Source organism: Nicotiana sylvestris, chromosome 1 (genome assembly GCF_000393655.2).
Source record: "Nicotiana sylvestris chromosome 1, ASM39365v2, whole genome shotgun sequence".
NCBI lineage: Eukaryota > Viridiplantae > Streptophyta > Magnoliopsida > Solanales > Solanaceae > Nicotiana > Nicotiana sylvestris.
The window spans coordinates 117,193,295-117,212,467 of record NC_091057.1 but is presented as its reverse complement, the minus strand read 5'-3'; the positions used below and the strand labels follow the sequence as shown (position 1 = coordinate 117,212,467).

The following is a 19,173-nucleotide window of genomic DNA, read 5'->3' as shown; positions in this document are numbered from 1 at the left end:
GGAAGGCCTTTGTTTCGGTATTTGACAGTCTTGGAGAATTATTTTAGATGTATCCTAGGACAACACGACGTGACCGGAAGGAAAGAGCAAGTAATCTACTATTTGAGCATAAAGTTCACAAGTTATGAAGCCTAATATACCCTGTTGGAAAGAACTTGTTGCACCCTAACTTGGGTCGCTCAGAAGCTTAGGCATTACTTGTTTGCCTACACCACTTACCTCATTACCAGGTTGGATCCTTTGAAATACATATTCAAGAAGCTGATGCCTATAGGGAGGTTGGCAAAATGACAGATACTACTCACTGAATTTGACATAGTCTATGTCACTCGCACGGCAATGAAAGTCCAGGCTTTAGCAGATCATTTGGCTAAAAACCCTGTTGATGATGAATACCAGCCTTTAAGCACATACTTTCTGAATGAAGAGGTAAATTCAGTTGAGATAAAATCAGAAGACACCCATGCTTGGAAAATGTTCTTTGATGGAGCTGTAAACACAAAAGGTGTTGGAATTGGGGCAATCTTGATCTCACCCACTGATCAACATTACCCAGCCACAGCCCGGCTTCGGTTTTTTTGCACAAACAACACTGTCGAATATGAATCCTATATTATGGGTATGAACATGGCAATCGACCAAGATGTCGAAGAATTGATAATCATGGGAGATTCAGATTTGATTATTCGACAAGCCCAAGGAGAATGGGAAACTCGAGATGTCAAACTTATTCCCTATAGGCAGCATGTGGAAGATCTTAGCAGGCGATTCAAGTCAGTTGAGTTCAGGTACATTCCTCGTTTTCACAATGAGTTAGCTGATGCACTCGCTACTTTGGCCTCGATGCTGCCATACCCAAGCAATGCCCACATTGACCCGTTGGAAATCCAAATCCGGGAAAGGCACGGTTAATGCAATATAGTTGAGGAAGAACCAAATATTCAGCCAAGGTATCATGATATCAAGAGGTTTTTGAAAACTAAAGAATATCCCGACCAGGCCAGTGGAGACCAAAAGAGGACCATTAGACGGCTCGCAAGTGGTTTCTTCTTGAGCGGTGAAGTCTTATACCTAAGGACTCCAGATCTCAACTTGTTAATATGTGTTGACGCCGAAGAGGCCGGAAGAATCATGTATGAAGTGCACGTAGGAGTGTGTAGACCCCACATGAACGGGTATATTTTGGCAAAGAAAATCCTCCGAGCAGGTTATTACTGCATGACTATGGAAAAAGACTGCTTCAGTTTTGTCCAGAAATGTCATCAGTGTCAGGTACACGGTGATTTGATTCATGCACCACTTATAGAGTTGCATCCCATGTCAGCACCTTGGCCGTTTGTTGCCTGGGGCATGGACGTCATTGGGCCAATCGAGCCAAAAGCTTCAAATGGGCATAGAATCATATTGGTCGCTATCAACTACTTTACAAAGTGGGTGGAAGCAATTACTCTCAAATCCATCACCAAGAAAGCTGCAGTAGACTTTGTGCACTCCAACCTCATCTGCCATTTTGGTATTCCTGCAACTATCATTATAGATAATGCTAAAAATTTGAATAGTCATTTGATGAGGGAGATATGCGAACAATTCAAGATAACGCATCGGAACACTACTCCTTATCGTCCCAAAGCTAATGGTGTCGTCGAAGCAGCAAATAAGAACATCAAAAAGATTTTGAGAAAGATGATTCAAAGTTCCAGGCAGTGGCATGAAAAGTTACCATTTGCATTGTTGGGATATCTCACTACTGTGCGCACATCAGTCGGAGCAGCCCTGTATCTTTTTGTTTATGGCACTAAAGTTGTAATACCCGCAGAAGTTGAAATCCCTTCTCTTCGGATCATTGTTGAAGCGGAAATTGAAGACAGTGAGTGGGTCAAAACCCGTCTGGAAAAGTTAACCTTGATCGATGAAAAGTTAATGGCCGCAGTCTGCCACGGGCAGTTGTACCAACAAAGAATGGCCTGTGCATACAACAAAAAAGTGCGACCTAGAAACTTTGAAGTAGGGCAACTCGTTTTAAGGCGTATTCTCCCCCATCATTAGGAAGCAAAAGCAAAGTTTACTCCTAATTTGAAAGGCCCATACATTATCAGAAAATTGTTGCCAAAAGGGGCATTATATCTGGGAAATATTGAAGGAAATGACCCTGAAATAGTTGTAAATGCAGACATAGTCAAAAGGTACTATGTCTAATCCTTCTGCAATAATAACATTATCCGATTGGGATGATGAAGGCTTTCATTCTCGCTACCCCAAACACTCCAACCCTTTGCTAACCCTTTGAGTCGGTTACCTTTCTTTCATTACCCTCTTTGGAACTTGAAGACGTTTGTAAAAAAACAACCAAAACAACAAAAATCAAATGTTTTCCTAAACTATGTTTGACTTGATTCCGAAAGGATACATAGGCAGCCTCTCTCTGGGGTTCAGTCACACCAAAACAAAAATCCAGTTTCCCCCAAAAAAGCAAAACTGGGGCTGATATTATAATGGTTCGGCGATGATCTCGCCTGAATGGTTCCAAAATTGTAATTTGATCCAAGTTCTTTTTACCCAAACCTTGTTCAAGTCCTTCTGATCAATCGATGAAAGGTTTTCAAAATCAGAGAATGCAGTTGTTTGAATCTGATGCAATCAAGATGAGATAAATAAAATGAGAGAGTCTTATTGGTAAAAACCTACGGGCACCGTGAGGCGATAGTGAGCAGAGAAACTGAAAAAATGAGAGAGTCTTGTTAGTGAAAACTCGTAAAGAACACTATCAATGGTGATGAGAGAAATGAGAGTGGTCAATTGGCGAAAACCCACAAAGGGCACCGTTGATCGAAAAGAAGAAACCCCTCACCACCATTGGTACTGAAAGAGTCCTGTCAAGGTTTCTCGATTTTTAAACACTGGTCGCAATTGGTTTATGAGAGGTTGGATAGTTGTGTAGATTAGGTATCCAGTCAAAAAAGCATGTCATGTCTATTGAAGTATGCATGCACTCCGGATAAGTCCTTTTTTCCTCCCCAAAAGGGACACTTCTCCTTAAATTCACTTTCTTGTCTTTTGTTTACTTTTATTTGAATCCATTTTGGCCTAGCTCTTTTTCGAAGCAAACACAAAGAAAATGTGGCAAGATTGGTTTTACAGGGTTCTACTTAATAAAAGTCAAGTCCAAAGAAAGTACCCAGCCTCAGCGAGTGCATCAAGTCGATCCCGATTGGCCATGATGGCGGATGCTATGAAATCAAAGTTATTGAAAATCAAACGAAATCTAGTCAAAATCCCCTAGAGGCAGAATAAGGTGAAAGGGGCAAAGCCCCATACGGGTGAACCGTCATGCAATATTTTGGAAAAGTTGAGTTCCTCGGCTTTAGAAGAAAGAGCAGTTTTCAGAAAAGCCACCTAGCAACAAAGGTTCTCACCAAAAGAGTTGGGCCGAGATCAAGTGATTAAAAATGATCAAGGCCACAAAACCAAACACCGTTTCAAACTAACAATTGTTCTTTGTTTGAAAATTTTGAAACAGGTACAATCCAAAGAAACCATGCTAGAAGCAGGTGCAACCAAAGGGGAAAAAGAAATGCGCAAGTTCTAGAAACAGCTTTGCAGCAACAATCCATAAAAAGGGATGTCCCCTCCGAATTTTTTCCCGCATTTACTCATTCCATGAAATGGAATAAAAAAAAGAAAGGAAAATGAAATGAAAAAAAGAGACAAGAAGAAAATCCAAAAAAAATGGTAGTTCAGAATCCCCAATCTCAATCTTTTACGCTTTTCCAACATAGGGCTCCAATCCCTAATTGAGCTTTTTAGACATAGGGCCTCCATTCCCTAGTCGTTTTTTGCCAACATAGGGCTCCAATCCCTATTTAAGATTTTAGACATAGGGCCTCCATTCCCTATAGCCTTTTACCAATGTAGGGCTCGAATCCCTAGTTGAAATATTTTAGACATAGGGCCTCCATTCCTTAGTCGCCTTTGGCCAACATAGGGCTCCAATACCTAGTTGAGATTTTTTGATGTAGGGTCTCCATCGCCTAGTCGCCTTTTAGCAACTTAGGGCTTCAATCCCTAGTTGAGATTTTAGACATAGGATCTCCATCCTCTAGTCGCCTTTTGCCAACATAGGGCTCCAATCCCTAGATGAGATTTTTTAGACATAGGGCCTCCATTCCCTAGTTGCTTTTTGCCAACATAGGGCTCCAATCCCTAGTTGAGATTTTTTAGACATAGGGCCTCCATTCCCTAGTTACTTTTTAGGAACATAGGGCTCCGATCCCTAGTTAATATTTTTTAGACATAGGGTCTCCATTCCCTAGTCGCTTTTTGCCAACATAGGGCTCCAATCCCTAGTTGAAATTTTAGACATAGGGCTCCATTCGCTAATCGCCTTTTTCCAACGTAGGGCTCCAATCCCTAGTTGAGATTTTTTAGACATAGGGCCTCCATTCCCTAGTCGCCTTTGGCTAACATAGGGCTCCAATCCCTAGATGAGATTTTTAGGCATAGGGTCTCTATCCCCTAGTAGCCGTTTGCCAATATAGGACTCCAATCCATAGTTGAGATTTTTTGGACATAGGGTCTCCATGCCCTAGTCGCCTTTGGACAACATAGAGCTCCAATCCCTAGTCAAAATTTTTAGACATAGGGTCTCCATCCCCTAGTCGCCTTTTGCCAACATAGGGCTCCAATCCCTAGTTGAGATTTTTAGACATAGGGTCTCCATCCCCTAGTCGCCTTTTTCCAACATAGGGCTCCAATCCCTAGTTGAGATTTTTAGACATAGGGTCTCTATTCCCTAGTCTCCTTTTGCCAACATAGGGCTCCAATCCCTAGTTGAGATTTTTAGACATAGGGCCTCCATTCCCTAGTCGCCTTTTTCCAACATAGGGCTCCAATCCCTAGTTGAGATTTTTAGACATAGGGCCTCCATTCCCAAGTCGCCTTTTTGCCAACATAGGATATCCACTCCCTAGTTGAAGTTATTGTAGATATAGGGGCCCACTCCCTAATCTCTTTCTCCTAAAGACACATGATCCTTATGTTATTATTTTCAATAGAGAAATAGTGTAGGATTTGTTACAATAACTCACGAAATTTTTCTAGTGAAAACTGGTGCAGAAAAATTTCATTTGTTTGTTTGTTTTGGTGTTTGAGCAGGTTAACCTCGGGGCACATGGTTCGAGACAACCGAAAGAGTGAGTCTCGATCCAAAATAATGAAAAGAAGAAAAGAGCAAAAAAGAAATGAACTCAAAGTGCTGAAGTGGAAAAGGATACGGACTGCTCAAGATATGATTGAAATCACAGGCTTTGCATGTCTCGCCTTAATCCAAAGCTGAAGGGTGAACCAGCGATTACAGCTGACGAGCATCAGATTCAGATCGGAGTTGGCAGCAAGAACCAGCCAAGACTCAAGATCAAGCTTAAGAAGATTTATAGATAGGAATTTTGTAACTCGTAGTTGATAGGCTTTAGCTTTTTACTTTCCATTTTGGTGTTCAACAAGCAGTAGAAACAACAACAGCAACAGCAATGAAATCACAGCTTCTCGGTAGTCCCAGCTACCAAAACTTCCAGAACTACACTGACCTGATTCCTTTATAGCTAAAGATATGTAGGCAACCTCTGAAACAAAGTTCAGTCAGGCTCTTTTCAAAAAAGCTTCTCATGGAGTTTCAAACGGACAAAAATCTATCATAATTGCTCATTTTATCTTTGCCTAAAAACCCTTCGTGTCTCCGAGCAAAGAGGGGCCGTTGTGAGCATGTGATGTTTGCCCCACATGAATTACTCCTACAGAATTTCAAAGAATTAGATTTTTTCTTTTAAATGTTTGTTATTTTAGGAACTATTGTAGAATTTTATCTAATTATTTGCATTTTTGTGTGCATGTTTAATTTTATTTTTGATTCATGAAAAATACAAAAATATATTTCATTTGCATTTAGTATTTAATTTTATATTTTTAGATTAATTAGTAAATTGGTTGTTTTATGAAATATGAAAAATCACAAAAATAGTTCATTTTGCTTTTTATCTCTTTAATTTTGAATTTTATAGTTTTTCTTTAAATTTAGGATTTATTTAATTATTGTAAATATTATGTCAAGTATTTAATATTATTTTGGTAGGTTAATTTAATTTATAAGAGTTAATTTTCTTTTAATTTAAAAAAAAAAAAAGAAAATTAGAAAATGAAAAGAAAAGGAAACTAAATAAAGAAGTCTGATTTTTTGGGCCAATTTAATTCAATGCCCCAAGCCCAATTGATTAAACACCATTACCCATTCAAAACTGGCCTAGACCCACGTTATACCCGGTCCAAACCCCAGCCAGATCCAAACGACTCGTTTTGATTACCCCCAATCAGGACCGTCGGTCTCACTTGATCGAATGGCTCGGAACTGGCCTGTTTAAAATATATAACTATCCGATCGACCCTTGCCCCCCCCCCCCGTTCATCTCCCACACTTCATTTCACCTTCTTCAGGGAACAACCCAACCCTAGTCCGTCGCCCCAATTCTCTACCATCTCCAACCGGCAGCGCCACCTCCAATCCGCCTCAAATCTACACCACAAGACCCTCACAGCATCCCCTTTCCCAATCCCTAACCAATTTCCCTCGAATTTTTCTAGAACCCTTCGAATCTTTAATCAAGTTTGAAACCCTAAAATCCCAAACGCCTCACTTTTGAATCTGTGACATGCAAGGTCTATTCCCCGAGTTTCCTAAGTTTTCATGGCTGATTTATCACAAAACAATGATGTTCAAGTGATTAACATTATTTTGGGTTAAATCGGAGCGTTAGTATCAATTTTGAGTTTAATCGATGAGTTTTCTTCATTTGTTTGTCCATTTTTCGTTTGTTTCACCATCTGTCCCTCTCTCTTTCTTCTACGTTTCTTTAAGTTTTGTTTTCTTCTGATGAATTTGGTGAAATTTTTAACTTCTGAATGTAGGTTTTCTTTGTTTGTTTTCTTTTAAAATTATTCGTTAATTTTGTTTGGTTTGTGCATTTTTCCTTTTTAGCTTCTGATTTGGTTTTAGTATTATACTCATCTTAATTAGATTTTGTGTTAATTTGGTCATTTGATTAACTATAGCTCTTTATTTAGTTTAAAAGTAAATCAATCACTCAGTCTATATTTTTAGTTTTGAAATCATTCAAAGTGATTATTTCTTCTGTTTCTCGTTGAAATGGCTAAATGGATTTCTGATTTTTGGTTTGGGCCTTGGGGTCAATTTTCACCCATTTTCAAGAGTACCCCATTTGTTTGGGTTTAGGTCTTGGGTCAATTTGACCCGTTTGGTTCCAAGGGTAATTGACAGGGGTTTAAGAGTTTGTTTGGGGAAATCAGGTAAGGGAATCTTTAAAACTGATTTAGGAAGCTGCCTAGAAGGTGGGTTTGGGGTTGATTTTGAAAAGCTCATTTTAAATTAAGGGCATAGTAGCAAAAACAAAAATTCCAAAAGGAGTAAAGGGCAAAAGTCTGAACTCATCTTGTTGCCCTAAAAACTTCTCTATAAAGGCATTGTTTCTTCACTCTCAAGGGAGATTTTTGGAAAATTAACAACACTAAAAACTTTAGGAATGACTGGGCTTCCTATAGACTCTAAAAATGCTGAAATTTGCTTAGAGTTTGCTTGTTTCTGCATCTTGAGTTCCCTGTTAGTCTAATTTTCAAAAGCTCTCAAAAGTTGTATAGATTCTGGGTTCAAATCTGGTTCAAAAGGCTGAATAGTTCTTGTTTGTTTGGTTGTTTCCATTGCTGACTATTGTTGCTACTTCATCTTAAATTCCTAGCTCATTTTCCTTGTTGTTTGTTGCTGTAACCAGGTAGTCATTCAACCTCAAATAAGAGTGCCACTAAGAGTGCTAGTTCAATGATGATTAGTAGTAATGTTGATTTTCAAATCTGTATGGTTTGCATGTTCTTTGAAAATTAAGGTTTTTATTCTGTCTCGAAAGAATGAAAAAAACATGCTCTTGTTTTTCTTCTCATCGTAAAAGTTGGTTGTGTAGTTTAAAATGGTTAAGTGTTGATATCACAAAAGTTACTATATTTTCCAAAATGTGTGCTAAAATGCAAAGCTTCAAGGTTGGTGGGCTTAACATGAAGCCCAGAGAAAACCAACCTATAACCACAAGGTTTAGCTCTCTTGTGGGCTCGATATGAGACTCCATGGCTTTCAGTATGTGTCCATGCTCTTAAGAGAGTTTGATTAGTTCAATAAGAACAGAATTTTGATAAAAGTCCCTCTTGAAAAATGTTAATTCAACTTCAGATGTCATGAGCCTTAGTTGATTTGTGTTTAAATAATTTTTTGTACGACTTATTGTTATTTGAATTGGGCTCAACGTTGGCCCAGTCAATGGAAAGGCTTAATTGCCTGGACTGCCCTTCACCCATTCATTCTATTGGGCCTATTCCAGTCCAGAAGCCCAACGTTCCTTTGTAAATAATAATCATGCAATCAATGGCTTTTAGTTATGGTGTTTAAAAAATAGTTTGTTTGCTTAAAGTGAGGTGTGCCATATAAAATAACATCAATAGTCTATGGCCCTCATGATTTCAAAGTAAGAAAATCATTTGAACAGTTAGATTAGAGGTGTGCCATATTAAGTAGAATATAATTTATGGCCCTCAAAGTTTAGTTCGAACATCTTTTAAAATTAGAATCGAGGTGTGCCATAGTGCAAAATTAGATAACCCATGGCCCTCGTATTAATTTCATAATTTGGAACTAATAAATAACAAATTATCATAGCTTGCTTTAGGACCAATTTTGATTAGTATTGCGATTATATATACATTCGCATAATATAATTGCAAATTAAATTCTTAAAAGACTTGAGGTATATATTCACGCAACTTCAACCAAACTCTTCTTAAATAAATAAACAAAGCATTATTAATTGTAGACACGTTCGCGTGACACGATTTTGATGCACCAAAAGAAAAGAGTATACGTACGCGTAACTCAATTCTTTAATTATGAATAATCAAGTGATTTTAAAAGCGGTAAAAAGATAATTAAACATAGGTTTTTTAAAAAAAATGAGTAGTTAAACAACTAAGCCAAGTATAAATTGCTAAGAGACCATGCTAGAATCACGGAACCCGGGAATGCCTAACGCCTTCTCCCGGGTTAACAGAATTCCTTATCTAGAATTTCTGGTTCGCATACTTCAAAAGGAAAGTTGAAATTTACTCGATTTGGGATTTTAAATAAACAGGAGACTTGGGACACTAATTAAAATATTCCAAGTGGCAACTCTAAGAATTAAATAAATAATCCCATTTCGAATAATATCACATAAATTGGAAAACTCCCTTATATACCCTCGGGTGGTAAAAAAGAGGTGTGACATCTATAAATTAAATGGGGAAAATGGCTATTTAACTTATATCCAAAATTGGATTTCAAATCTAGCCTAAATCAAACAGACCCCCAACCCAATTAAAAACCCACCGGACCCAAGCCCAAACCCAAGCCATACCCGACCCACCTACCCCATTTAATCTTGACCGTTGATCTATAGATCAACGGTCCCCATCCCCCTTTCCTAAATTAAACCCAAATGACCCCCCCCCCAAACCCTATCATTCTTCACTCAAACGACTCTTATCTCTCTCTCTCTCTCTCTCTCTCTCTCTCTATCTTTGGTTCTCTCTAGAACCTTCTCCACTCCCCTCCTTTCCGATGAACCTCATCCACCTTCTCCGGCCATCCCCTTACCTGAATCCATGGTGGTCTCACCACCTACCAGCCTTATGGCTCCTTCTTGAACATGTGTCATCACTTGGAGGCCTTCAAATGAACCAGAGGCGGTTCACTCGCCTCCCATGGTTTCCCATGCCATTTTATGTCCATCCACGGTCGTTCGAGTAAGATTTGTAACTTTGTTGGTTAAACCGGTAACTTTTTGAAGTTGTCTCACGTTTTCTAGGTTCTCCGAAACCCTAACTTTAAAAATTTTCCGATTTATTTCAGACCTATCTTAGATCTGTATATATTTTGAACCTCTTGGTGTTTTTCTCAAAGGTTTTCACGATTAGTTTTTCAAAGTGACTCTCCGTCTTCAAGATTAGAGTTTCTTAACCTCTTTTAAAGACTTATCCTCTGATTTTCAGTATTGTCACATTTGTTTTAACCTCTTTCTTCTACTTGATTCATCGTATTGAAATCCCTATTTGTTTTGGTTCTATTTGGGGTTCTGAAATTGTCTTGGTTTATTTGATTTGTATATATACCTATGTCAATTGAGTTTTTTTATGGTTAGATCCTTTCCTTTGTTTATCTTAACTGATTCTGAGTTCTTACCACTTTTTAACTCAACTCTGTTAAAACCCTAATTTCTTAAAGATTTCTTCACTTGTTACTGTGAGTTTCAAAGACTCTCTTTACTTGTTTCTGTGTGTTGGTCTAATCTTCTTTACCTGTTAGGTTGGTTTTTCACTCTGGTTCTATGTGTTAGTCATGACTACTTGACTTTGTAGATTACCATGCTTTGAGTAGTCCTTAGCTTGCTCATGTCACTTCTTTATATTTGTGTTCATCTAGTTTGCTTCTTTTTGTCAATATGGTTGACCTTGCATGTCTGATACGCTTGTTCATTCTTCTCTATTTATATGTCAAAGTGCAGAATCATGACACCTTCTTGATTGATCCTGATTTCATTATGTTATGATTTTATTGCAAGGTTTTCTTATAAACCCCTAAAATTTTACTCGTGTTGATTGATTCCATTCCCTTATTTGATATGATGCTTCATTCTTGCTGAATCTTTTTCCCAAATCAGTGTATTATGTACTTAGACTCAATCACATGCTCTATTCTTTTACTACCCCTTATATAGTAAAAATCAATCTTTCACTAACTGATTTTCTCTCCTTAATTATCCCTGTTAGTATCCATTTGAGTTGTAATTCCTTGATTAATGGGAAGTACTTCTATTAATTGGTTTCTAATTGTGATTACTTCCATAATTGTGCTAAACCTTTACTTGTTACCTTATATTCTACTTTTTTTCAAAGCTATAAATACCATAAGTCTTTTATTAACAAGACACGAACTTGGCTTTCAAAAACCCCTCTATTACTTTAAAATTTTGTGCCATTCTACTACTATTGGTCGGCTGCAAGCCAAAGCTAATCATCTGTAAGCCTTGGTTTTTTCATTTGTTTACCTTTGTCTCCATTAGTATGTCCTAGTTCAATTTAAAGCCTTAACAACAACATGTTTCTCTTATTATTTTAGTTTCTCTCATTTCTGATCTACTTCTACTTGTGGCTCTGTTGTGAAACGTGTAGTTGAGTTACATTACTAGCACGCAATTATGTCTCTCCTTCCCTTTAGATTAATGCATTCCCTTATGTGTGTTTCGAAGCATGCCTTGTCAATCACTTATTGTGTACGTACCATCTTATGAATGCCAAATCCCTATCCCTACCATGTGTTTATGTTCTTTCTGATTGGTTTGTGATTATTCCAGTATCAACTATTGCTGAGCACATCCAAACAAGTCCTAAGACCCTTGCAGGGGTTATGTGTTTACAGTCAAATGTCTGTGTATCCCTAAATCCCTTGACCCCCTGTGTGACTACTAATTTTGTGTGTGTTCTCATCTTAAGGTGTTTGAGTTTTTCTTACTACTACAACTGCTTTCAATCATCTCTGTTACTGATTGCTTTCAAAATGGACTTGTCAGTTCAATTTTTTAAACAAACTCCTTTCAAACATGTGTTCTGCACTTTCACTATACTCTTATAATACTAGGTTCTACCCCTTTTGTGTGAGCCTTGCCTTGGGACTCTTGAGCTCCCTCTAAACTTGGACACATGAAAGCTGGCCTTTCCACATTGCACTTACTCTGTCTTGGCTATGAAATCTGGGTGTGAGCACTGCCCGGGATCCCTTGAGGTCCTTAGGGAACTCTGACACACCTAGATATGAGGGAAAGCTATGAACAATCTTGAGCACTTGAGATGATTGATTACATAACTCAGAGGAAGTCCTAATCAGGCTTCCTATATTGTATCTTCTTATTTTTCATTATGTAATTCATTTCAATGTTGGTCTGTAATAACTTGTTGTAAATAAGTATTGGGGATGGCTAGTGAAAAGGATGGGGTAAATATGTATGTTATAGTTGTTAAGGGTAGAAAACATGTTATTAGGTTTATGTTCCTAATTGCATAATAGAAACCCTGTTTAAGGCTCCTGCATCCATCAGAAATCATGCCTTTATGTCTCATATATATTGTTTCAGCATGTGTACTCTCACAAAATCATGTTTTAAAATCTGCTAATAATTAGCAGTTTACTATTATGTCCTACGCTGCCACGTGCATTTAGAAATCCGTTCTTAGGAAATTCTGCAATCTTGGCATATGCATTTAGAAATCCTACTCTAGGAATTTCGACAATCTTGCCATGTGCATTTAGAATTACTGCTCTAGGAATTCTACATCATGAGTTTCATACATGCATATTAAATACCATATTTTAGGATCTTATTCGTACTTGCATTCACACTTAGTGTAAACTGCTGATCATAAAAGAGGTAAAAACAGCTTCACACTTGATTATCCCATTTAAAATAACTGGCAATAATCCTGCATTCGTATCAACTAGAACAACATGCTCTTAGGTAAAAACCATATCCAAACTATTTTTTAATAATTCTGAATAACTGCTGCATATTGCTTTACGTCTAGGCAAGCCTTAGGCAATTGCTTAAAAATATTACCAGAATTGCCTGTGTTTAATTGTCAACCTATTAAAATCAGTAGGCAAGCCTGATTCGGACTTCTTTTCTGAGTCATATAATAAATCTTGTTCTGTTGTTATCACTTAGATACCATGCATAGGATTTGAATTCAGACTTTAATTGTGTATGAGTCATGTTGTCTATATGCATTATTTGTGGAGGTATATTTGAGCCTTCTGTCTGTTTTCTATGTTTTCCCTTTTAAATGCAGTCATATGTGTTCTTGTATGTCTCCTAGTATTTCACCTTTAAACCTGAGGGTCCGCCTAGAACCTTCCTCCTTAGAATAGGAGTCCTAAGTTCCTCCGGGACTTATAGGAAGGGACGGGTAACAGCATGCAATAAGGGTTGAGACCAACCTTCGCTTTAATTACCTTCACGGGGCGGGAAAGGGTAGATATGGATATGATGACCAGTGTGCTAATACCATGTGTAGGACCTCTTTGATGAGTGACATACCGGGTGTTGCATTGATTTGATCCATATTACAAACAAACCTAGGACACCCCCTTTACATTCATAAGCATGCTTTAGATTGTAGTTCTTATCAAAATTTTGCCTTTCGCTAATTGTTTTCAAACACTTGTGTATTTAAACTCAAATCCCCTACTATTTGAGCAATACTTGTTTATTTGCTAATTTCACAAATTCACAAAAACTGTCTGGTCGGGAACCACACTAGTGGATCCTGAGGGGTGCCTAACACATTCCCCTTAGGATAATTTCAAGCCCTTACCCTATCTCTGGTTACCAAAAGGTAGTTGTAGATAAACCATATAGGTGCCCTAACACACCTTAAAATTGTTTGGTGGCGACTCTTCAAAAATGCAAACCCCCTTTCCCAAAAGTAATGAGTCGTCCCATACCAAAATGTCATGAACCCGATTTCCACCGAAGGGGAAATAGGGGGCGCGACGGCATGGCGACTCCGCTGGGGATTTTTAGGCTTTTACCATTTCATACCATTTTTGTGAATTTGTACCCCCTTTATATGCAATTACTTGTTTAATTTCTTTAAGCATTTAATTTCTTCTTCAAAAGCAAAACTGACATATCTTTTTGTTTCCTTCCTTTATAACTTCTTTAAACTATGAAACTGTTGTATTTATCGCTTTCTTAACGTGCAAATACATGTCAACATGCTTTTAATTATTGCATAATCATGCTCAACATCATACTCCACTCGTGCCAAACAAATACTATAGAAACACTTGATGAGTGGTTGCGCTCTTCCGATATCACTACCCCTTAAATTCTAAAAGGCATATTTGCAGAAAAACTAGTCGATCAGCGGTGCAGTCGACGGTTCCGTGCCTTTCCCCTTGAGTTGTTTGCTCAAGGGTACCAGTCTAAAACCCCATAGAAACCTTACTCTGTTAAATTGTGCATTCATCATGGTCAAACCTAGCCGGAACAGTTATGTCGTTCACATAATAATCCTTTAAGATAGCCTTGTCCAAAAGTCCACTGAGTTTCCCTAAACCCAAATGGACATCATCATGTTCTGTGCATTTATTTGGAGAACTAAATACTTCATGCTAATTGTTGATGTTAAATAGTCGAGTCCGGTGGGGGTATTGTCTTAACCCTTTTGTTTGGCAAAAAATGAAGAACGAGGTCCCTAGCTTCGGTATGGTTAGCATACCCTCACATTTGCTTGACTGGTGGAGTAATCTTCTGTCAAATGACCAAATTAACGAATTGAAAGAGCGAGCCGCCAAATACAGCGAAAAGTTGGAATATCTGGAATACAGTCTGCTGGAATTTGAAGGAAAAGTGAGGAAGAGAGTCACCGACTGCCAGAACGCTGAAGGAATCGAAGGAGAATACCTTGCAAAGGCATTTTTACTGGTGAACCTATGCGAACTGGAGGATTTGATCAACGAGAGCATTCAACCTGAGGAAGGTCCTTCTGGGACCAAATAGATAGGAATTTACTTTTTCGCTTTATGAATGTAATAAGGCCAATGACCATTAGTGACTTTTATTTCTTGCTTATTTAGTATCATTTTGGGATTCGCTATTTTTATCAATAAAATGAGGCATTTAGCATTCTAAGTTCTCCAAATAAATTTGCCACTAGGCTTGCCTCAGGCACAAAGAGTTTCCCAAATTAGAACATGTTTTACATTCTCGCACTATGTGTTTAAATATTGCAATACTTTTTACAATCCTCACTAAGTTGATTACCTTTTGTTTTTGTTATTCCCCTTCCCAAAGGTTAGTTCGTGCACTCTGGCATCATCGTCTTATTTCACAAGATCCAAGGGCCCTTCACCCACTCCTCCTTGTAGTCCCATTAAAGGCAAGAACAAAGGCAAAATTGAAGATTAAACAACATCAGGAAGGAGAACATAGCTGAACGGGTTGAGGCCACTGATAGCCAGGGTATTTGGGTTCCAAACGAGAAGGTTTCACAACTTGAATAGAAATTGTTGAAATTCCAAGAAGAGCTCGATCAGGTTCGAAATCTGGCAAATCTGTCATTTTCCCTCAACACCCCAGATATCAACTTTCCTAACACTCAAAATCCTACACCTCCTCAAAATATCCCAAAACAACAAAATCATCCTGCTCTTCATTAGCACGTTGTTCCACCGAAGAACCAATGTAACACCTGCCAAACCCCAAAAAACACTCCACTACTCATCTCGGAACCTCAGAACCACGCAAATGACCATTTCCACACCCATAAACCAGGCCACTATAACACTTCTATCTACGTGAAAACCATGCCACACCCTACCCAGCCTATCTCAAGCACACCTAAGTCTGATGAAAAGAATCTACTTATCAGGAACTTGGCCAAAAAACATAAGAAACTGACCAGCCGGATTCAAGGTGTTGAAAGAAGCAAAAGAATCGAGGGGCTGAACTATGAGGATCTTTGCATACAGCTTGATGGCAAACTGCCTAAGGGGTACAAACCTCCTAAGTTCGAAATGTTTGATGGTACGGGTGATCCAAGGGTCCATCTGTGACCATATTGCGACAAACTGGTTGGAGTAGGGAAGGATGAAAAGATCCGCATGAAGCTGTTCATGAGACGTTTGAAAGGAGATGCATTATCTTGGTACATCAGCCAGGATCCCAAGAAGTGGTCAAGTTAGGTAGGCATGGCGTCTGACTTTATGGACCGATTCAGGTTTAATACAGAGAACGCACCAGACGTGTTCTATATTCAGAATTTGAAGAAGAAACCCACGGAGACATTCCGCGAGTATGCTACTCGCTGGAGGTCCGAAGCTGCTAAGGTTAGACCAGCCTTAGAAGAGGAGCAAATAAACAAGTTCTTTGTCTGGGCTCAGGACCCGCAGTACTATGAGCGGCTGATGATGATTGAGAACCACAAGTTTTCCGACATTATCAAATTAGGTGAAAGAATTGAAGAAGGTATTAAAAGAGGTATGGTTACAAACATCGAGGCCTTGCAAGCTACAAATAAGGCTTTATAGTCCAGTGGTTTGTCCAAGAAAAGGGACGTAGGGGCTGTGATGGTTGCACAAAGGACCAAGTGTCCCCTTAAATACAAAACTTACCCAACACCTCCAATCACATATCATCCAACCCCAAATTACCAGGCACTTTCAACCTCGTACAAAGCTCCGCCACCAACTTATCAGTCATCTCCACCTCCTACATATTAACCTACTTCACCCATACTCCCAATCCACTCATACCTACCAAACTTATAATGCTCAACCCTCCCACTATCAATCACACCCTGCACGCTAAAACTTCCCTAGACCTCGATCTAATTTCGATCGCAGACCTCCAAAATAATATACAGCCATCACTAAACCCATCGACCAGCTGTATGAGAGGCTCAAAGCTGTTGGTTATGTCACCCCCATCCTTGCTGCAACCCTTGAGAATCCTTCTTAGTGAGTTAACCCAAACAAGTCTTGTGCATACCACTCTAGCATAAAAGGGCACACCATCGATGAATGTCGCTCCTTCTAAGACAAGATACAGTCCTTGATTGATAACAAGATCATTGTGGCAAAGGAGCCCGCTCCAAACGTCCACAACAACCCTCTACCAGACCATAAGGGTGAAGGTATCCACATGATTGAAGTAGAAGATGACTAGGATCCCGAGGGATCAATCCGGTTGATCGCAGAAGGTGATGACCCAAAGAAACGAACAATTACTCTCAATCTGATCATAGTCCAGATCCAACTGTCTAAGGACGCTGAGGTGAATATTTCTATACCACTTGAGTTTGATGCAGCACCATCCGCAAAGACACCAGCACCAATTAAGGTTGAATTCGTGTCTCCGTAAAATGCACCCGCACCATTTGAGGTTGCAGTCTTTCCACCCAAGGCACATGTTCTGCTCGGAGTGAGGATAGCCGTGCCAATCCCAGTAGCGATTTCAACCATGACACCATTCTATACAAATGTCATACTATGGGACTATACAGCCGAGGCAAGAAGGAAGGGCACGGTCAGGATTGAAGAAACTATCGCAGCAGAGGGTATGACAAGAATTAGTAGAGTCTATACCCCTAAACATCTAGCTAAGTCAAGCAAGCAGGCCTCCAATCGGCCACCCTTCATTGAGACAAGTCCGGATGACCTTTGGAGGAAACTAAAGGCCAAGGAATATTCAGTCATCGACCAGTTAAATAAGACGCCAACACAAATATCCATTCTCTCTTTGCTGCAAAATTCTGAGACACACAAGAATGATCTACTAAAGGTGTTGAATGAAGAGTACGTATCAAGTAACATCACTAGCAGGGAAGTAGCTAATATGGTAGGGCAAGTTCTGGAAAGCCATAAAATCACCTTTCATGAGGACGAGCTGCCACCTGAAGGGTTGGGCACAACAAAGCACTGTATATCACCGTGCAATGCGAAGATTATTTCATCACCAGAATCCTGATCGTTGGAGATTCCAGTCTTAACATTTGTCCACTATTAACACTCAAGAAATTGGGTAAAGGGCAGCATGAGATAAAGGATGGAGCGATCAATGTGAAAGCCTTCGATGGTTCTTAGAGGTCCACTATTGGTGAGATTATTCTATGCTTACAGATGGGACCAACCTGGTTTGAGGTCGATTTCCATGTGATAGATGTACCAGCATCTTACAACTTGTTGCTGGGAGGACCATGGATTCATGCTGCTGGGACCGTAGCATCAACGCTGCATCAGGCAGTAAAGTTCAAATGGAATCACAAGGAAGTGATCATTCACGGCGACGGTAGCAACCCTATATACAGTCGCTAGACCATTCCGGCGATCAAGGGAAGAAGGAAGATGGGTGGAGAAACTTACCACCATGCTAAGTGGGTCAATGCTATCGACAAAGACAAATGGTGGGATAGAAAAATCGAGAGTATACTGAGTTGGAGTGAGTACGAACCTGGCAAAAGGCTCAGCAAGAACCTCCAAGCAATCTCTAAACCCATAAAACTCAAGAAACATGGCACTACCTTCGGTTTGGGATACGAATAAACCTGGGAAGAGTTCAATAATTGGTCGCCACCATGGCGCGGTCCTTACTACCCACTAGAGTAGCCAATACCGCATTTGGAGTAGACTTTCCGACATGCCGACATTATTTATGGGTCAGATGAAGAAGAAGCACTTGCAGCAGTGAAAAACCTATTCCTAAAAGACAATGATATGGACTATTGTGTTATTCTCGAGGAGGTGGGGGAGGAAGGCCCTTCCACACAGGCTGTGAGCAGAGGGGCACATCTCAAGAATTGGACCATCAGGACAACCAAAGCCCGACGTGCCTCGGGGTAGCAAGGCTAAAACAGGCATTATTCATTGTTTTTACTAAATGATTTTCTTTTCGTATTTTCAATTCCCGGAATAAGATTTTCGATGTTCAAAATAGTTATTCAATTTATCAAAAGCATGTTTAATTTTTCTTATGATTTAATATTTATTGCTATCTCTCCTTACTTTATCCATACAACATTACTATTACTGATCTTGATGAACCAATGACTGTGACATGCAATGAGACAACACAACAAATGGACCTTTATTCATAGGAAGATGACATACCTGACGAGATTGTCAAAGAAGTTGAGAACTTTGAAAATAGACCAAAGTCCAACCTGGACGAGACCGAAATTGTCAACTTGGGAGATGTAGAAAACATCAAGGAAACATGAATCAGCATTCACCTATCACCATCAAAGAAGAAAGAATACACGAAATTTCTAAAGGAATATGAGGACATATTCGCCTGGTCATATGATGACATGACTAGTCTAAGTACGTCCATTATGGCTCATAAACTGCCAACTAATCCAATGTGTCCACCAGTAAAACAAAAGCTCAGAAAGTTTAAGCCTGACATTATTTTGAAAATCAAGGAAGAAGTCAATAAGTAGATCAAAGCTAAGGTTCTTAGGGTAGTAGAATACCCGACA

The 19,173-nt window shown here is 39.2% G+C and overlaps 1 protein-coding gene across 1 annotated transcript; it reads left to right on the top strand.

Annotated features, from left to right (window-relative positions):
• The first annotated feature begins 339 nt into the window (after positions 1-339).
• On the top strand, positions 340-912 carry LOC138873761 (uncharacterized). The gene has a single exon (XM_070152241.1). The coding sequence runs from the start codon at positions 340-342 to the stop codon at positions 910-912; it is 573 nt and encodes a 190-aa protein (XP_070008342.1).
• The last annotated feature ends 18,261 nt before the right edge of the window (positions 913-19,173 follow it).